Source organism: Cololabis saira, chromosome 7, assembly GCF_033807715.1.
Source record: "Cololabis saira isolate AMF1-May2022 chromosome 7, fColSai1.1, whole genome shotgun sequence".
NCBI classification, from domain to species: Eukaryota; Metazoa; Chordata; class Actinopteri; order Beloniformes; family Belonidae; genus Cololabis; species Cololabis saira.
Window position 1 is genome coordinate 31,377,803 of NC_084593.1, and position 20,075 is coordinate 31,397,877.

Sequence of the window (20,075 nt, forward strand, 5' to 3'; positions counted from 1 at the left end):
CCTTTCTCCAGGAGGTTTTAGATCTGATCATAAGATTTCTAGGAGCTTTGTTATCCATTCGTGAACAACACTGTTTTTTGGTTTTTGAGATTTTATAGACAAAACCTAAAGTCATAAATATGACAAATATGGTTTTCTGTGTTTATTTAATTGTTAAATCCAAGTCAAATATGTGTTTATTGTCATTTCAACCATTTACACTGAAATGAAAGGATGTTCAGCCACGACATCAGTGGTGAAGCACAGTGCAGATGACTGCACGATGTAGTCTTGTGGTGTGTTAACACAGAAGAAAACCACAGTGCAAGACTTCAGTCGCAGTTGTTTATGTGATTAAAGCATGGTTTTGCTCATGTTTGTATTATTATTAGCCAAATTATTATATTTTGCAACAATTTTGTCATGTAGCTAGTGGCTGTACTGACTTGCCAACCAATCCAAGGTTTTGTTTTGGCTTAGCAGATACAGTATGTTTGTAATGCTGCATACATATATATATATATATATATATATATATATATATATATATATATATATATATATATATATATATATATATATATATATATATATATATTCTTTTTTTCCACATTCAGGTATTATTTCATAGCTTGTTTCCGAGACACATTGAGTATTATAGTGATATGTAACTAATTTTCTATTTAAATACATTTTTTAAATGTGTGTGGCTTGTTGACGTCCAATAGGATGTGAGGCAGGAAAGGAAGCTTCATAGATGTCTCATTTTTTTTTACTTTTCTCAGAACTAAAGCTGTCATTCATAATTCATAGTATATACTGATACAGTGACATCACATGTATTTATCAATATTCATTTGGCCATACTATGAATACAAATCTATAAGGACATGGACTGTGGCAGGGGTGGCAGATGTTGTAGATGGAAAAATTGAGTTTTCTTAAAAAGAAAAAAATGGTATGTCTTTTTGTTTTGGGTGTTTTTTTTTTCTTTCTTAGAATTACCATAACAAACTTAAAAACCAACTTTGTTTGCAATTATTCTTGTATTTGAGTAAAGTTTTGCATTGTAGTTTTAGATAACGTTTGCTTTTTATTGTTTATATGTAGCTTATATATGATTTTAGAAACGGTTATTCAGAAAACAAATGCTCAATGTGACCAGGCAAAGTAAAAATAGCATAAAATGGTTTAAACCTCATCAATTAGGGAGAAACGAAAAGCTTTCTTGATCTTTGGACATGGATTGAAACACGAAATCAAAATGATGTGGGCTGTGTTCACCCATAAGAATAACGAAAAACCGTGTAACTCATGTGCTCCAGTTTTATTCCACTGACTCCTTTCTTCCGGCATCTGTGCACGGCCCTGTGTTCAGGGTTTCTGCAGAACACAGTCGTAGCTGCAGGTCTGACGATCAGCCGTGACTGTGCCGAAGCCCCCGCCTCTGCTGGAACCTGGAGTGACTGATAGTGTCATTTTTGGCAAAACCCAACCCCCTCCTTTTCAGTGTGCACATGCTCTCCCCACCTCTGTTTCACACACACCCTTTTACGTAGCTCCAGTATCCATGGCAACGCACAGCATCACCATGGCACTGGTGGCCAAACACGTTGCAAGCCACTGTTATAGTGGATTTACTGTACTCGTGCACACAAAGACCACACAGCCAACAGAATACGCCTCTGAGCTGCTGAAAGGTTCATTCCCTTTTCCCCCCAATCTTGTTTTACTCTGTCCCCTGACTCTATGACAAAAAGGTTAAAAATCTTATTATTGGAGTTTGAAATTATTAAGTATCTAGACATAGTCAGCAGCACAATCCTTGAATGCAACATTGCACCCTATTAAATCAGGAAGCAAGGTTAACCAGTTGTTCATTATGTCCTCCCTGAATCGAAAAATTAATTAAGCCCCAGGTGTTATCGTGACAGCCAGGGGTTATTAATAAAAGGAGATAGCTTTAACTGTGGTGTTATATTTAATAACGTAAAGGTTAAGACAGTACCACTCAACCTTGACAGCACACAGACTCCCCTTTTCTCCTTCTCTGATGCTCTGCACTCTAGTGGCTGAAGATGGGAGAGCTGTATCCGGGTCGCGTTTGGACTGTTTGAATGACTTGGTCCTTGCACAGTTGTGGGTGCTGCAAGCTGATGAGTCTTTTTTGTACAGTTATGCTGAGACAGTTATGGAGATGTAGATGCTAAGCTTAGAGAGACCTTTCATTGTAGCAGAGTATTTAGTAAAATGTTTAGTATATGAAATGTTTTTCTCTCACCACCCAAAAACATGTGTGTCAAGTTATTTGATGATTCTAAATAAATAAGAGTAAGGATGGGTGGTTGTTTATCCATACCTAGCCCTAGCAGGTATAGATAAGGGATAGATATTACACAACGATGGCTCTCAATTATTTCAAGAAGATATTAGTGAAGCAATTCCACTTTGTTTAGCACCTATGTCTTAGATTTAACCACTGTGGCACAGGCAGAATTTATTTTACGCACCTTACTTAATGTGACTGCATTATGGTGGATTCTGCCAAACCTCTAGGCTTTTTGCTGTTCTCACTGATTTTTGTCGCTCTCCCACAGTGTGGATGGATGTGTGTGACTACAGTACAGTGACTGTGCCCCTGGGAGGCCACAGGAGACTGGCATTCTGGAGCACTACAGTAATTAATGTACCCATGGCACTTTCCTGCACAAGCAACATGCGCAGCATGTGTAGGCATTTTCTGGTTTCGTGCATGCCCTTGTGTTTCAGAGGGCTGTCTTTATCTCTATTTTCAGGTAATGGCTACAGAGGTCATGTACATTTGTATGTGGCACTGACATATTTTTTCGTTTTAACTAAATAAATAAATAACAAAGCATCTTACTTTCTTACTTTGTCTAATGACATTTTGCATGAACTTGTTAAGACTTGTGAAAAATAGCTCTAATCCACTTTTGTCTTGTGAAGAACAGAAGAGGAGAAGAGTAATACTGCGATGTTTTTTCATATTTCTGAATTAGGATAAAACATAGTTATATTATCAGTTCTCAATGTGTTTTATTAGCTTCAATTCAGTTTTTATTTTTTGACCTTTTTTGTCATGATTAACTGCTTCCTAGAAAAGAGCAAAAAGCACTATCAGCCCAATACAATGTAGTTTCTCTAAGTATATTACATGTTTGATCGCTATCGCTGTTGTAGAAAACAGCCGGGCTCTCATCACCACTCCGTCATCCTTTTGAAAGATCACACTGCCTATGTGAGTGATGACCTGGATTTATCCGTAGTGAGGCGGCTGATGCAAAACCTGGCATACGTGGAAAGGGCTTTCTTTCTGTTTGCTTATGACTGAATTAAAAGTCTGGATAGAAGGGGGGAGGAATGCCGTTTTGTGCAGTGTTTTCTGAACGTAGAATCACTCACCACTGTGCAGTGGTGGCACTTGAAAGCCTAGGCTGGTGTAAAAGGTCAGATTGATATAAAAAAGCACACATGGTGACTGAGCTCTTCTTGATAATAACATGAATAATAGATATAAATAGGAGGTATATGTTTACCTGTAAAATGTATATATTTTTCAGAATTTTCGCCCCAAGCTACATTTATTTCTTCACACATTTCAGTCACTAAGAATTCAAGACATATGAACTTTAGGTGAACTGAGAGTCTAGTTAGTTCATTATTAATAATTAAAACTCGTTTTTCCAGCTTTTCAAGTGTCTAAGTAAGGCTTTTGGTCTTACTCTTAGTAAACTTCAGTGAAAGTGGATCATGGAAGTCTCAGGACCTCTATGCAAGGGATGGGAATAATTGCAGGATAACAATGATCACTCAGGGCGACTTTGTTTTCATTTTCAGAGAGACGTCCCTCTGACAGAACATGTAGACGGGTGAGGAAGACACTGGCCAATTTGTTCATCCTCTTGGTCACAATTTCACAGGGAATCACGATAGTGTTGTAAATGTAGTATTTTATGGTTTTAAAAGTTATTGAACTTTGCATTTGGATATTTGAGAGTGTTGTAATCATATATGTAACTCTCACCTCCATTCTATGGTGTTGTCTGCTTGACCTTCAAGGCATCCCAGACAAAACTTTGATACAAGCTGGCAGGACCATTACTGCATGTCATTCCATGTCTTTTTCTTTCATCAGCTCACTGTCAACAGAGGGTACAAAAAATAGTAACAATTATCATCTTTACAACAAAGCACCAAATGAATCTTGACAGAACACTGACTGAAGTTATTTTTGTGCAAAAATCTGCATCATCTGCCACGTTCACTTGACATCTTTTGCTGCATTCACTCTCTGAAGTATTTTTGTCTGCATAGAAAGAGGGAAAAAAGACTTCTATTTAAAGTGCTAAGCTGAACAGAAACATTTTCTGAAAATTACATCTGTACTGACGTCCGGGTGTAAATCGAGGGAAATGTGAAAATTAAAGACTGTGGATTGACATAATGAAAACTTGGCTTTGTGATTTTTACATTTTTGTTTATGATATGATAGTACCATGTGATATATTGGATTTTGATGTTTCAGTAGAGAGCAAATTAAATAATAATAATCAATTTTATTTATATAGCGCTTTTAAAAGATCTCAAAGACGCTAAAGAATGTTTTCCAAACCACATTTTTACAGAACAAGTAAGATTAAAGTATATTAATTAACCACCTCAGGAGAGCCATCTGTGGAGCACATTAGTGATGGTAAATGATTTGATCTTTGCTTTACGTCATTTAAGCCCCATCTGCTGCATATATAAATATATATATATATATATATATATATATATATATATATATATATATATATATATATATCAATATTTTAAGTCAATATGTGGAACTTCAAGTATCAAATATTGAATAACGGTGGTTTTAGTGAGGTATTGGGGTTCAGTGCTGGAACCTTTCCTGTTTATTGTATACTGTACTTTCTCCCTCTTGGCAATATTTGCCGGAACTATGGCATTAATTTCCATTGCTACGCGGATGACACGCAGCTCTACCTCTCCACCAAACCTGCCCACTACCTACCTTTCTAATTGCCTTCTCGAAATCAGATCCTGGATTTCTCACACCGTTCTCAAAGTTAACAGTGATAAAACAGAGATCCTGCTCATTGGCACTAAATCCATTCTCTTCAATATGAATAACTTTTCTATTTCTGTTGACAACTCTTCTGTTTCTCCCTCTCCCCAGCTTAAGTCCTGGTGTCATCCTCGGCAGCGCTCTGTCATTCCAGTCTTTAACACTGTCACTCGCTCAGCTTACTTCCATCTACGTAACATCTCACATCTGTGCCCCTCTCTCACACCCATCAAAACTGCTATTTTGGTCCTTGCCCTGGTTGCATCCTGTCTTGATTATTGCAATTCTCTTCTGTTTGGCTTACCTGACAAGTCCCTTCAAAAACTTCAGCTGGTTCAAAACTCTGCTGCCTGAATTATTACCAGAACTCCTCCCCTCAGTCATATCACCCCTGTTCTGCAGAAACGTCACTGGCTCCCTATTAAATTCTGTACAATCTATAAAATGTTACTACTCCTCTAAAAGGCCATAAAGAACATCACTTCTCTGTATCTCACTGAGCTCGTTCACGTTAACATACCCAGTCGTCCTCTCCGATCTTATTCTTCCATCTGCCTGCTTGTCCACCATGGGGTTGAGAGCTTTCAGCTGCTCAGCCCTCCATCTTTGAACCTACAGGATATAAAACATTCTGACGCTGTCAGCTCTTCCAAATTCCGCTTTTAGACATGCATATTCCATTTAATTCTTGGACTGGAATTACCTCAATTTTGCACTTATTTGCTTTTACTATTTTTACCATTATGTTTTCCTATGTTCTTTTTATATTCTAACATTTTATTATGTTTTTTTCTTCTATATTTTGTCTTATGCAGAATGCCCTGACGTGCCTACAAATAAAGTGTAGTTATTATTATTATTATTATTATTATTATTATTATTATTATTATTATTATTATTATTATTATTATTATTATTATTATTATTATTATTATTATTATTATTATTATTATATTCAGACTTGTCAGTAGTTTTTTATGTTAAAGAGTAAAAGATAGTCCTGTCACTCATTGTGTTAATAGAGCTCAAATATTGTATTTAATCATTTGAGACCAACTTATTTAATAGTATGTGTTCAAAACAAATTAGAAAAGAATGCATTTTGTTGTTTTAATTTATCTTTTCCTTTTGCTGTAGATTTGAGTTGTATTCGTTTAGTCCAATTGCGCCATCTAGCGTTCAAAACAATGACTCTTAAAGATTTAAAGTCTATCGCTTTCATATCATAGTTTATTGTTTGTGTTGAAGAAGATCGCATAATTTAATCTGCTTTCTACTTTTAATTTTGTTTGTACGCAAATCTTAACAAACTCACAACATGACCCGAATTTAAACTTTTAATTCGACTTATTTGGAGTAGGGCTGTCCAAGCAAAAGGAAGACCCCGCTCGTTGTAGACTCAAATGAGTAATTTATGCAGCTCTATTTGGGTCACAAAGAGACACAATAAAAAAAAAAGATCCACGTTCATAGTTTAAGAAAATTGCCTCTGGAGTTTCAAGAAACCGAGATTTGTCTTTGTAAAAACACTCTGTCTAATGCCTAAAACCTATCGTCGTCTCATCGATATTTTCAGCGCGCAGTGGAAAGGCCCGTATAACCAGTTTAGTCGGTGCATTATCGGATCATTTTACATCATTTTTGTAATATGAGACTAAAGTGTTCAGTGTCCAAAGAAGGAAGTACAAAACAGGCTGCATTTTCGTTTAGTTTTCTCCAATCTTCTCCTTCCACTGTCCGAGCTCAGCAATACATTAACACACGCCAGTTTCTGCCGGATCAACAAGACCACTAAATGAATGTTTAATGAGCATTTTAGAAGTCATAATGGCATGTAGCTAATGTCCTATAATGATCATCCTGTTGATGGCCACGCCTCGATGCTTTCTCCTGCACTACGCCTCTGACAGTTGTCTGACAATGGACTGAACTTTGCTGAATCTAGTCTTCTCGCCTCCACTTCAATACCTGAGGACTACAAATACCTAAGTCGTCGCTTTGGCTGTGCGGTATAGAAAAAAGATGACTTTTCCTTTGAGAAAATCTGTTTCAGGTAGGCTGCTGTTCTTGGTGTTTGATTTACGCGGAAAGCGTTTTATTTTTCTTTCACATTTTGTTTCAGTCTGATTGAGATAAATATGACTAAGTTTAGTTAAATCTATTTCATGGCTTTGTGTTTATGACAGTTGTCTTGTCATAAATAGTTCATTGTTCACACAATAGATCTTGTTTCTCAAGCACTTTTAGTCGTCATGTTGCTGTCCATGGTGCTGAAGTGGAGACCGCTATATAGTTTTTGTACTTTATTTTCAGTTGTTTGCAGCGCAGTTTTGTTTTCCCTTTGGCAGAACTTTTCTACACGAATTATTTAAAACAGGTCTAAAATGTTAATAATGCAGTTTTGAGCTTTACTTTTTGGTTACTTTGCATTGCCTTTAAATCTAGTCTTTGATATTGATGCTTAATGATGGACGGATAATGATGCTTCATAATCAATCCAAGTACAGTTGTAAGGCGTGGTGATCAATATGTAATACAGTCAGTATGTGAACAAGAATACATTAATACACGTAGAAAATAAATAAAAGTGAACACTTTTGGTTTAGGACAGTAGATGGCACCATTGGTTAATCTGTTAAACCTGCTGAATCCAGTGTGGAGTAAAACCCGTGCTGGCAGTCGGATGGTTGTAGGATCGTAACAGTCTGCAGCGTCCGGAACGGGCAACTATTTCACACTGTTCAAAGAATAATTAAATCCTCACGATTAGTGTTCATTAAAGGGATAAACATCTCAAAGGTCAGACGATAGAATACGTTATGTATTTGTTAGCTTTGAAATACAAGTTAATTATATATTAATATAGCATTTTATGGGGGAAAACATTTTTTATTGGGGAAAAAAATGCATCATAAATTTAGATCTTGTATTGTTAACCATTCTGACATGACATGAACGTGTACAGTATAGCTGCTGACAACTATGAATGGCTGCTTTTATTACGTAGAATAACATCTGCACGCCGAATTACAGTAGGTGTAGTTAATCAATAATTTAGTTTCAATCACGATGGTCAATATTTACCATTTAATAACTATGTTATTAGGATTCGCTCCAGGTAAAATGTGCATTCAGTGGTTTATATTTTTCCTCGTGACTTTCTTTCCTGTCTCCTTCCTCACTCTCCCACTTTCTCCAATTTGTTTTCTTTGCTATATCTCACTCTCATCGAAGACTTCTACGCCCCTCTCCCTTTGCTATTGAACATGAATGATCCCGTGTGACAGCTTGTGTGGAGTTCTTCATGTTCCAACTGTGCGCACTGACTGCGCTTGAGTGTCATTAAGCCTGAATTATGGTCCCGCGTTAAATCGACGCCGTAGGGTACGCGGCGCCGCGTACCCTACGCCGTATGCTCTGCGTTGGTGTAACGCAGAACCATAAATCCGCCTTTAGTTGGACTCCCTGTGCTCTCCTCCTCCCGCTGCATCTCCAGGTTGTAGGTGGGATGCTCAGCAGCAGGACTGGCGGAGTTTGTGTTTGCACCCTGCTCCGATGCTGATTCGGCATGAGGCGCTTCCTGCACACGCTTGGCGTTGCTTCGCTTCAACAAAAGACAGAAAAACAAAACGGGATCTCGGAGTAATTTGTTCACATCCTCTGCGTTGCGTTTGTAAAAAGGATGATTGTGTCTCTTCCTCGCTGCAGTAATTAGATGAAAGCATTGAGGCGAGCTGATAAGAGAGCGTCTGCAAACAGGTGTTTCCATCCAAACGCTTTGTGCTGAGCTTCTTTCACGACTATACGTCCGATTTCCATGTGCGTGGCTGTGTAGTTTGGTGGGATGATGCCAAACCCCTAACAGAGACTGGGGTTTTGTTCACTGTGACACCAAGAAGATGATACGTTGGGATGGACGCGCAACGTGTTTTGGTGAAAGTCTTTTTTTGCAGCTTCGGGTGGAACGTGTCATTTTTCATTTTTTGCTGACTTTAACCCTTTTCTTGGAGATGCAAAGGACAATTTTCGAATAACGCCTTTAATTTGCGAAATGATCCAGTGGGACATCATCTAAGTTACGGGTCTTTACTGCAGCGCTCTTTCATTTCCACTGTTTGGTGTACTTTCCAAATTCTCCTCTGAACACATCGCTGCGGTGCCACATAGGCTACTATCATCCGGACTTTTCCTCTCTAGAATCCGGGTTTCTGGATTCGCAGGAGTGAGAGGACTCACGCTTCTCTGGAAGTTGTTTCCAGAGCGCTGTCAAACTGGCCATGGCGGCTGCTATAGCCAGCTCCCTCATCAGGCAGAAGAGGCAGGCGAGGGAGCGGGAGAAGTCTAACGCCTGCCGCTGCGTGAGCAGCCCCAGCAAAGCCAAGGGAAGCTGCGAAAAACCCAGTCGACTGAACGTTTTCTCACGGGTCAAACTCTTTGGTTCCAAGAAGAGGCGAAGGAGGCGACCAGGTCTGTGCTGCAATTTCGTCAGGCTATTATAGCTTACACTTGATTTCGGGGAAAGTCACTTTTGACATATTTTTTCTCATGTTATATCTTCTACTTGTTTATTACACACAGGGATCACTTTAATAATTTAAGATTTCAGTACAAGTCTCAGATCTCTGTTTAAATAAAATAGGTCACTCAGTAAAAAAAGGCTGCTCAGAAGATCATTTTAATTGTCAAAAATAAATAAATACATAAGGCCCTGGATCAAAATAGCAGTTACATAATCTATTTGAAATATAACAGACTGGTTGGCACTCACATGTGAGTAAGCCAGGTCCTTAACTTTGGTTTGGAATTTGAGGCAGACTTTACTAGTGGTTCCAAAATGATATTCCCAGCATACTTTTGCCAAGCTTTTGACAAACATTGAAATTTATCCAACTAAAGAAATAAAAGAAAACCCCCAAACAACTAGTCAATTTGTCACCAGATTGTCAAAAACAAATATAGATTACACTCTGACTCTTCCCAGTGTTTTTACTCTCTCTTCACATATGTTTGCACAGTTCTGACATGTAGTTGATGGAGTGACACTAAGATGTCTATAGCACATAGGTGGCACTCCCTTTGTGCAAAACTGATCATATTTGATCTGAGCTGTTAAAGCCTTACCATCATGCAATAGTTTACATTTTTAAGTGATGTTACTATCTTTCTGAAAAGTTTTTTATGATTATTATTATTATTGAGAACTATGTGATTCTATAGTTTAACCTCAGATTCATGCAATCTCATCTTTTTCATTCATTTCAAAGTTGTTTTATAATCTGTATAAGATGCACCTGCAGTTTAGGGAGCACATTTGTGTAACAACATGTATTTTCTACAATTTCTGCACCCTGCCTACGGTCAATTTACATTTCTATCCTGTAGAGGAAACAGTGAGTGCTAGAAGGCATTGTCTGCCTCTAACTGCCACATGCTCACTAAACAAAAACAACTTAGCACATACTTTCTGTGTATAAAAGGTGTTGTATTTTCTCATGACAACGGGAGAGCATGATGATGCCCTGCTGTTTATGCAGTAAAAGTAAGTAAGGTAGCAATGGATACTGAAATGGAAGGGAGATGAAATAGATGAAAGGAGTGGTTAACCACAGCAAAGAAAAAAACACACTCCACTATAGGCACTATAGGGGCAGTAACCAGGAAATGGATGGCACTTAGCACTTATTGTACATTACACTGATGTTAAAAAAACTGGAATAATGGAAAGATGAGCGAGGGCAAATCCCCTGGTTGACCATGGGGTGAAACGCAACAAACTGCAAGATTACTACAATACAATCACTTGGCATGCCGCACCAACCGTATTACATCACAACTATGTCCATGGGTGAAATATGAACTGTCTGAGTGCTTACGGTACTTTTCTTTAATCACATTCAAAGAAACACCATTCAGGATCTCATAAATACTACACATCTGTGAGATATGAAGCACCCCTTAGATTGATTGATTGTAATTTTTTTTCAATTTGTTGTGTTTTTTGAGGCTGATCTGCTAAATATTTCACCAACAAAAAGAAAAAAAGATAGATAATATGTGTGGGAAAATATAAATTAACACTTTCCATATGTACTGGAGAGGATATCGTGACATCACTTTACTCGACCAATGGGAAACATAAGTGGCTGGAAGTGTCGAAATTCAGTTATTATAATATAAAAGTGATTTTCTGTCACTGTCATCATATTTACTTTTCTCCGTGTGAGACTGCTAATGTATCTACATTTTTCTTAACTGATACAAATGTGCACAGTTTGAAAGCTAATGTAACTCCAGGTTGTGTTTTGCCATGTCGTTGCATTTGCTCAACATTTTTATTGTAATTTGTGAGAAATATGTTTTCTTAAAACATCTATCTTAAAACTGTGTTGTTCAAGAGTACATAAAGAATGTATAAAATTGGCATATACATTTTTTTTTAAACCCATGTAGACATTTTTTTATTGCTCTGCACATCAGTGTAGCTTTCTGCCATCTATGAGCTATAAAGCTAAAGTTTCCATGACTGTTCTTGTCTGTGACTGACAGCACTTTCATAGGAGCTTACAGTTTCCGTTTGCTGTCATCTTAATCTTCTACTTTGAGTGCAACTGTAAAATACTGTGTTGATTTCAGTGTGACTACTGTTATTTTAGAGTCTTTGGAAAATGTTATTTTTAACTTCACCTTAATGTCATAGTTCACATGCAGCAGGAAATTATGACAAGCGTACTAAATAATTGAATTGACATGCAAGAAATTTGCCCAGCTATCTCGGATTTCTGGGCCATCACACGCTCTTGTCCTGAGTCATTTTTGATTTGCTTCTCTCCAATGTCGTGCATCTTTGGTTTTATTTATCTGAAATCAAGCCAGAGGGCCACCCTTTTCAATCACTTCAGTTTCATTGTTGAAAAAAAGAAGGAAACTGTCTGCCTATGCTCATTGAGTGAGTAAAAAGCAGCAGAGATAAAACTTTGATTTCATCAAGTAAAGACCACCATGACTGTGTGGTTGAACTATCATGATACAGTTTCAAGCAAAACACATTTCCTTTGAAATTTCTGTTACTCTTTTTGATTCACGCATGACAGGTTGCGTCCTCTGGAGTGCTGTTTTGGGTTGTGATGGTTGACTGAAATGTGTCTCGCTCCAACAGACTCATAACTGCTCCTTCTGGAACATCTCTGCTACTTTGCTTTGACAACAGTTTATTTTTTTTAATTTTTTGTCTACATGTCAACATTTATGACAATCACTAAACCACAAGTTTTGTAATGTCCCATTAGAGCTACAAATTAGATTCCCTCGCTGCTTCTTTAATTCTCATCTGTTTTTGTCTCCGTTATTTCTGCAGAGCCCCAGCTGAAGGGGATCGTGACGAAGCTGTACAGTCGACAAGGCTTCCACCTGCAGTTGCAGGCAGATGGAACCATCGATGGAACAAAAGAGGAGGACAGTAGTTACAGTAAGTTTCTCAGCAACACTTCCTTCCCTACACTATTTCACAACTTGTCAATTGCAAGATTTAATTTATGCATCTCTTTAAGAAAGATGATGCAGTGTTGTAATTCTCCTTCTTGCCTTGCATTCCCTTTCCTGATGGTTAGTATTGATCAGTTTTTAAAGAAGATGACAAAAAGTGTGTCTATGTCAGTTCATTCAGTAGCACAGCAATGAGACACTTAAATTCTTTCCAATAAAAGTAATTTTATAGCAATATGATCATAGATCACGACTGGCTTTTTACTCTCCTACACACTGCGCCTATGGTGAGAGAGAGTTTTGTCTTATACTATCCATTGATGCATCACTATCATAGCCACAACACCCACCAGCTCTTTTTTTTTCCAATAGATTAAAGAGGAGATCAGTGGAGCAGTAACAGCACAGCCATTTGTCTGGTAATAATGCAGCAGAAATGGAAATGGATCGCCTCATAATTAGACAGTACAACGAACATTATGTTAGAACAGTCCAGTGGTTAATGACTACTGTAGGTGTAATTTACTTTGTCCGAAATAACGCTGAGAAAAGATCTGCATGGTACACTCACAAAGCTTTGATGTAATACTTGGTGAGTAATCCCACTAAGCGGATGTAAACGCATCTGGAGCCTCTGAATTAGTACCCCTGGATCATTTAGGCCCTGGGTAGAGATGTGTCTCCTACATCAACAGATGCTCTGTACAAGCTGGATGTTGTGTAAGCAGATCAACACCTTGTTATTGTGGTAGACCGTTGCGTCTTAAATAAGAAATATATCGAAGTTAAATACCAAAGAGAGCAAATTCAAGCATGAGTTGAAAGATGGTGAATAGTATCTCAATATTTTATAAGTACACTGACACAAACACACGGAAGTGAACTTCACACACTCAATGACCCACACTTCATACAGCATCCGCATGGACTCACTTTTTTATCGCGTTACATAACAACTGGTCTGCATTGGCACCAGAATAGTTTGTGAAGAGAAAATTAAAGAGTGCTTCTGAACAGGAAAAGGAGAAACAGTGAAGCTTTTTGCTCTGCTCCAAAAATAGTGTTGTTAGGAGCTGGGTGCGCTTGTCTCCATGGTGACGGAGTGAGCAGTCCTCTTGGAGCTAGTGGTGTCTTGTGATGGTAGGAGAGGACCTCCTCAAACGTGTGCACAAACACAAACACACACACACACAGAGGCAGCGATACACACGCACACATGCAAGCACATATAAAAGTGAGGGTTTGGTCGTTGCCACTGTAGCCACTTCAGCTGAAAGTCTCTGGCCATTTGGCTCAGTTATTGAAGAAGTTTGATATCTCTGTGACATTTTCGGCATAAATGCCAGAAATGAAAATCAAAGTCTCATAAGTTCTTGTGATTTCTCCATCATCGTCTATAGTATCACCAATTTTTTCATGTTGCATCACAACTGAATAAACCCACTGACTGCTTAGAAAAAAAAGAGCAGCTAAAACTGAGCTGAAACGCTTTGCTTTGAATATTTAATCAGGTGACTCTTATTTAAGCTATTTCATGAATTCAGAATAACTGTCTTGTTTAAGTAAGCCATTAACGTTACTAAATTAAGCCTACTGAAGTTCAACTTTCACCAGACTAAAGAAGTGGATCCTGATGTCACAAAAGCTCACTTTCCAGATCTGGAGCTTTGTTACATTGTCATGTTCACACTGCTTTAATTACTGGCACATTCCTCCTAGAATTATATTGCAGTTGTTTGGAATATAGCTATCTATTGTTGAGAATCCTCTGGTTGATTGTCACATTGAATCGGTCATGACTCTTTGTTGTTAGTGGGTGGAAATGAGACGATTGTGAAAGCTGTCCCTCAGGCCTGCCCACTTTTCTGATTCCATGTGCCTCCGTGCACCAGGAAACGGTGGCGTGTGGGTGGCAGTCCTGTCATCCTCTCCAGTGTGCTCAGGTGTTCCTAGAAGCCAGGACGTAATTGAGTTTCCCCCTCTCAGAAATATCCATCAGCCCTCCAGCTGGTAATCCTCCTGCAATGAAGTGGAGTGCAGATGTATACATGTGCATCGGGATGGAAGCGTCAAGGGAGAAAAGTCGGTTGAGTGACGTTAAGCGAGAGGGGTGCAATTATAAAGACAAGAACTGGTCAAAGAAAGATGTTTCAGTGAGAGGAATACAGCAAATTAACACAACTAAACTTTTCCATACACAAGAAATGCTTTGCATATTCAAATAAAAATAATTGTGTAGTACACTGCAATTCTTGTCATTATAAAATCAAGATATACATTAGGGATGCCCCGATACCATTTTTTTCACACTGAGTACGAGTATTTTGATTTGTGTACTCACCGATACCAAGTACCGATCCGATACTTCTACCACAAAAATAACTAGGCTAAAAATGCAATGAAAAATGCAAAGAATTGGAAGACGGTTTCATTTGCAACAGAAATTCAATTTTAAACAAAACTCAGCCGGCCGGGCTTTCCTCCGCACAGTTAAAAAAAGAAAAGAAAGCATTACCCTGGTATCATTTTTAATCCTACTGAGAAGATTTGTGTGAGTTGAAATCTTGAGAAAAAACTTGCTGTGAACTCGTTATATAACTTCATGGAGTCAAGTTTAGTCTTGGCAGAGAAGAAGCTGTTTTTTGTCCATCTTAGTGAAGAGGTTATACAACCATTTTAGTTTTTGTAGTCCCTGTCTTATATTTGACACATCCATTTACATCCATGAAAACAAATGTATGGAGCATATTTATTATGAATTCATCCCTGAGATTGTGAATAGATGGTCCTGTCAGTCTAAAATTCTGCTGGTTGCTCTGGGTGTCCAAAGCAGTATCACCAATGTTACTCTCTTAGGCCTTCATGCCTGATGTATACTTCACCCCAAAATCAAAACAATCATAAGAAAAAGTTTTACACAATAATAAAACAATGTTTACCCAACATATTCATAGAGATATGAAAAAGTATTAATTAGAAAACTGTTAAAGATCAAATTGTGTTTTTGATTTCAACATATAAATAAAGCACCAATGCTTCAAGATAGAGTGGAGTCATTTATAACAGTATAAAACTGTCACTCTACTGTGTGTAAGTGAGAAGTGGGTTGCTTAGTTAAAGTACCACAAAAAGTATTAATTCCCTTTTCTTTCCTTTAAATAAAATGTAAGACAGTGAAATTAAAATTGATTTTTAGGATTTGCATTATTTGATGATACATCAAGTATTTTTAATGACCATAATATCATAATAATCGTATCTCTGTTACAGCTCCTTCAAGCTGGATCGGTGCTACTGCTCTCCAGCAATCTTTAAAACACACCACAGATTCTTACATATGGACATGGACTTTAGCTCAGTAATTTAAACACATTTGAATGCTTTCTTTCAAAGTCTTCCTTTAACAGCGTTTTTAAGACCACTGACTGAATTACATGGATCATCACTGACCTTATTGTAATTAAAACAAAACCCTGATGAAGGCGGTTACATATTCAGTTAAATATTCCGGTTTTACTCGCCGGTACTGGGGACGCAGGACTATATTTAAGTTCCGGTCCTCCGTGAGTCCTAGTCCCTAGGGGAAGTTCCTGCAGTGGAGCCAAAGCTTTACACTGCAGACTTTCAGATTAAACCAAAGCACTCTATGTTTAGCACATCTGTTTCAGAAATAATACAAACAATCAGGCGAGTCACCATTCAATGCACCCTTCAAATGAGGACTGACAGATGAGCTCACGGGATTTTCAATCTTTTGCGGTCTTGACAGTCTTTTGTTATCGTGTGGTGTGATCCACGATATATCATTTAATGACACTTGAGATTCGAGTAAAGACAAAATCATATTTACAATTAAAAAGAAAACTCCATGGTATTTCAGGAGACTCATAAAGGGAAATAAACCAAGGAAACAGAGAGGGAACAGCTAGCCGGAGAGCCAGTCCTCCATCAACATAATTGTCTTTCGACTGAACCAAGAACACGCTGGCAATGCCTCTATGAACTAAATATATTATGCATTCAAATGGCCATTGTTTACAAAGGAAGCCCAGCGGGAGGGATGTCTACTGGGCTCAAACAAGAAGGGCAAATGAAATGGTCCATCAAAAAGCCTCTATAGTGCACTTTGTGCAAAGGGGTCTGTTGATAGGAATCCGCTAAGTGTTTGGAAAGGGATCTATTGTAAGGACACCCTGGATCACAGCTTAGTAGGTTGCAGGGTTATCGTGAACAAACAACCATGCACTCTCACTCTCACCCGGAGGGTAAATGTACAATCACCAGTTAGTCTAACATGCATGTTTGTGGACTGTGGGAAAGTGTCATAGCGCCTGGAGAAACCCACAAAAACATGCAACTCCACACAGAAAGGCCCCACCTAAATAATATTAAACAGTGTATGTGTGGGTGAAGGTAAATCACATTGGTGATGATCATGTTCCCTATTAAATTACAACTTATCTAGTATATGAAAAATAGGGTGCTCCAGTGTCATTTCTATTATTTTCTGATTTTTTTGCGATTGCTGTTTGCTATTTTTAAACACTAGTTTAACAGCTTGAGCCTTCTTCATACTAACTTAAACTGTCCTGTCTCTTTCAGCCATGTTCAACCTCATTCCAGTGGGGCTGCGGGTGGTGGCCATCCAGGGGGTGCAGACCAAACTATATCTGGCTATGAACAGTGAGGGCTTCCTTTACACATCGGTAAGTGTGTAGCTCTGTAGTTCTTGTGCAGGAGGGTGTTGAATTGATTCTTATCCTCTATTCAAGAGACTTTTGTGTGTGTGAGTGTGTGTGTGTGAGCAGAGATAATGTTTAGTCTTTTAAATTCACCTAAATTACATGACAAGAACACAAAAGGAGATAGAAATTTAAAGGAGGTTTATTTAACCAAAATAGTTAGTTTTTTTTTCTTTACTGTCATTTGTAGAAACGAGTAACTACCTGTCATGCTCAGGCTCAAGAACATCAGAAGCCTGATGAAAGAGCAGCATCATTTCATGATAGATTCAGTGTCAATAAAAGGTTCAAGGATTGTCTAAGCTGGATAAACAGTGACATCTCCAATGGAGGCAGCTGGCTCTTCATCTTTGATTAAATGTGCAAGGTTATGAATAATTCAGTTTCAGGCTGAGGAATGTCTCTGTTTGTCTTTTTCCCAAATGCCACCACCACACTGCGTGGCAGGCATCACTGAGAAGACTGACAGGCTGGTTGGGTGTGCACCCAGAGGGCGTGCAGACACACACACACACACACACACACACACACACACACACACACACACACACACACACACACACACACACACACACACACACACACACACACACACACACACACAGCATCTGTTGACAGACAGGCTTTATAGTCAAATTACTAAAGATTTTGGTGTATGGTAAAGGTCTCCTGACTGATAGCATCAAGCACAGAAGCTAACCAAATCTAATAAACATGTGACTTTTATTCGTGCAGCTTCTGCTGACGAATCATTGATCACATTGGCAGTAATGTAATAAACAAAAATAAGAAAGTTTGCTTCTTTTTTTACTGCCATGGCATTATCACCCTGTCATGTAAACAAACACTTCTTTCCAAAATGAGCACGTCTTTGTGCTGAGGCCTTAAATGTTGGGATTTGAAATACAGCACTGAAAGGAAAACCTCAGAATAGAAACTTTATCTTTAAAAAAGGGTTCTATCATTAAAAAAAACATATTTTTAATAATAGAAAAAAACAAGTTATTCTTTATTGTTTACTGTGTGACCATGTATTACGTCTTATTTCAATGTTATCTATTGTTATCAGAATTTTGAAGGTTTTTAATTCATTTCTTTATCAGTCAGGTATATTCAAAAACAAACCCTAATTTAAGTCCGTATGATAATAGTTGTGTCCTCCTGTAAATGTTGCTCGGTCTGTGTACAATTACATTTCAGTGAGGCCCAGCAGTTGTTTGACAACATCTCCGTCCCCAGCTGAGCATGCCTGTACAGCAGTAATTGATAAAACATACTCCTTCAAGCCCTTTCATGCATATTTAGTTTAATGCAGCCCTCCCGTCCCCAGCTCCCACTGAATCAGGGAGGGATTTTAATTACACAAGTTTGATGTCCGTCAGCATTTAAGAACATTAGGAAGTTGATGGATCCATTGCATAAGGACGGTCCTTCTGGAGGAGGTTGCGCAGGCGGGAAGAAGCAGACGCTGAAGCAGCCTCCTATTTCTGAACTGCATTATACTTGGGATAAAAACTTTTGATGAAGTGTAGTTTTTGTCCACTATATTTTGTGAAATAACGAAATGTTTGTGATAATGCACAATGACAAACGGGGTGATGACAAATGCTGCCGTGAGATTTTCTTTTCATACGCCCGGTGGAGCGGTTACAGGTTAACAGTGATTGAGGCAACTCTTCAAGTCTCCCTGGTCCAGTTATTTTAGCGGTTGTTATCAACATTTAAGACACTCGCGTACATTTGTAAATTCTTACCCTACTTCTCGCTTCGATGCTCTCTGGTGGGAGGTTCTGAAGAACTTTTAAATCTCCTACACCCCTTATGGCCGTATGCAATACAGACATCACTGAAGTTCGTTCGTTCGTTCGTTTAAAAAGATAAGAGAAACAAATCCAGGTAGGCATTCCACCACATAAACAAAAAAAAAACACATCAAAAAACATATTTCAGTTACATGTTCGAAAAGGAGTGGGAGGAAGTATAAACTTATTTAATCCCACCCCCTTTCCACAACTAAACATAAATTATATGCCTGTATTTACATTTTGTACTATACACTAATTTGTATAAATTAATAAATATATATCATTTTTACAAAAATAACCTGTTTAATACCAAATGTAAGCTCTATCATAAATATAATAAATAAGTAGATTTGATATTTTTATGTTGTCTATCATATTTTGTGCATTTGCATTTCCTTATGGGGGAAGGTGGGTCCGTTGGTAGAGCGTTCGCCCATGAACCTGAAGGTCAGTGGTTCGAACCCTAGTTCCTCCTGTGTCCACCAAAGTGTCCTTGGGCAAGACACTGAATCCCTGTTTGCTCCCGGTTGTCAGGCCAGCGCCGTTGTGTGGCAGCTCCGCTGACAACCGGTGTGTGAATGTGTGAATGTGTGCATGTGTGCGTGTGTGGGTGAGTGTCTACAGTGTAAAGCGCTTTGGGGCTGTAGTACAGCTGGAAAGCGCTATATAAGTGTAAGCCATTTACCATTTCTTGTCTATAAAAAAAGACATTCGTACATCTGTCAGCTACGTACTGTAGTTGAACCTAAATCTATTACTAACTTCTTTTTTTAAATAAAGGAGTGGACCTCTTGTCCACCTCTTGACAGAGGTGGACTTTACCAACAGATAGTTGAAACATTCAAATCAAATTGGAACTTAAACTTTAACCATAATCATTGAGAAATATACCAGCAAGCACTGGATTAGGATTCTAATCTCTCCCATTTTTAATAAAAAGGAGTATATAAAATATACCTGTTCATGAGC

At 38.2% G+C, this 20,075-nt stretch overlaps 1 protein-coding gene across 5 annotated transcripts in view; it reads left to right on the forward strand.

Moving 5' to 3' along the window:
* Positions 1–20,075, forward strand: part of fgf13a (fibroblast growth factor 13a) — a 114,406-nt gene that overhangs the window by 78,720 nt on the left and 15,611 nt on the right. For 3 of the 5 annotated variants that reach the window (XM_061725600.1, XM_061725599.1, XM_061725602.1), the window contains 2 exons: positions 12,432–12,542; positions 17,162–17,265. In XM_061725600.1, coding sequence (XP_061581584.1) covers positions 12,432–12,542; positions 17,162–17,265 — 215 coding nt within the window. Of the gene's footprint in view, positions 1–6,992; positions 7,131–8,574; positions 9,545–12,431; positions 12,543–17,161; positions 17,266–20,075 lie in introns of those variants that run through there. The other 2 variants (XM_061725603.1, XM_061725601.1) reach the window with 2 other exon arrangements.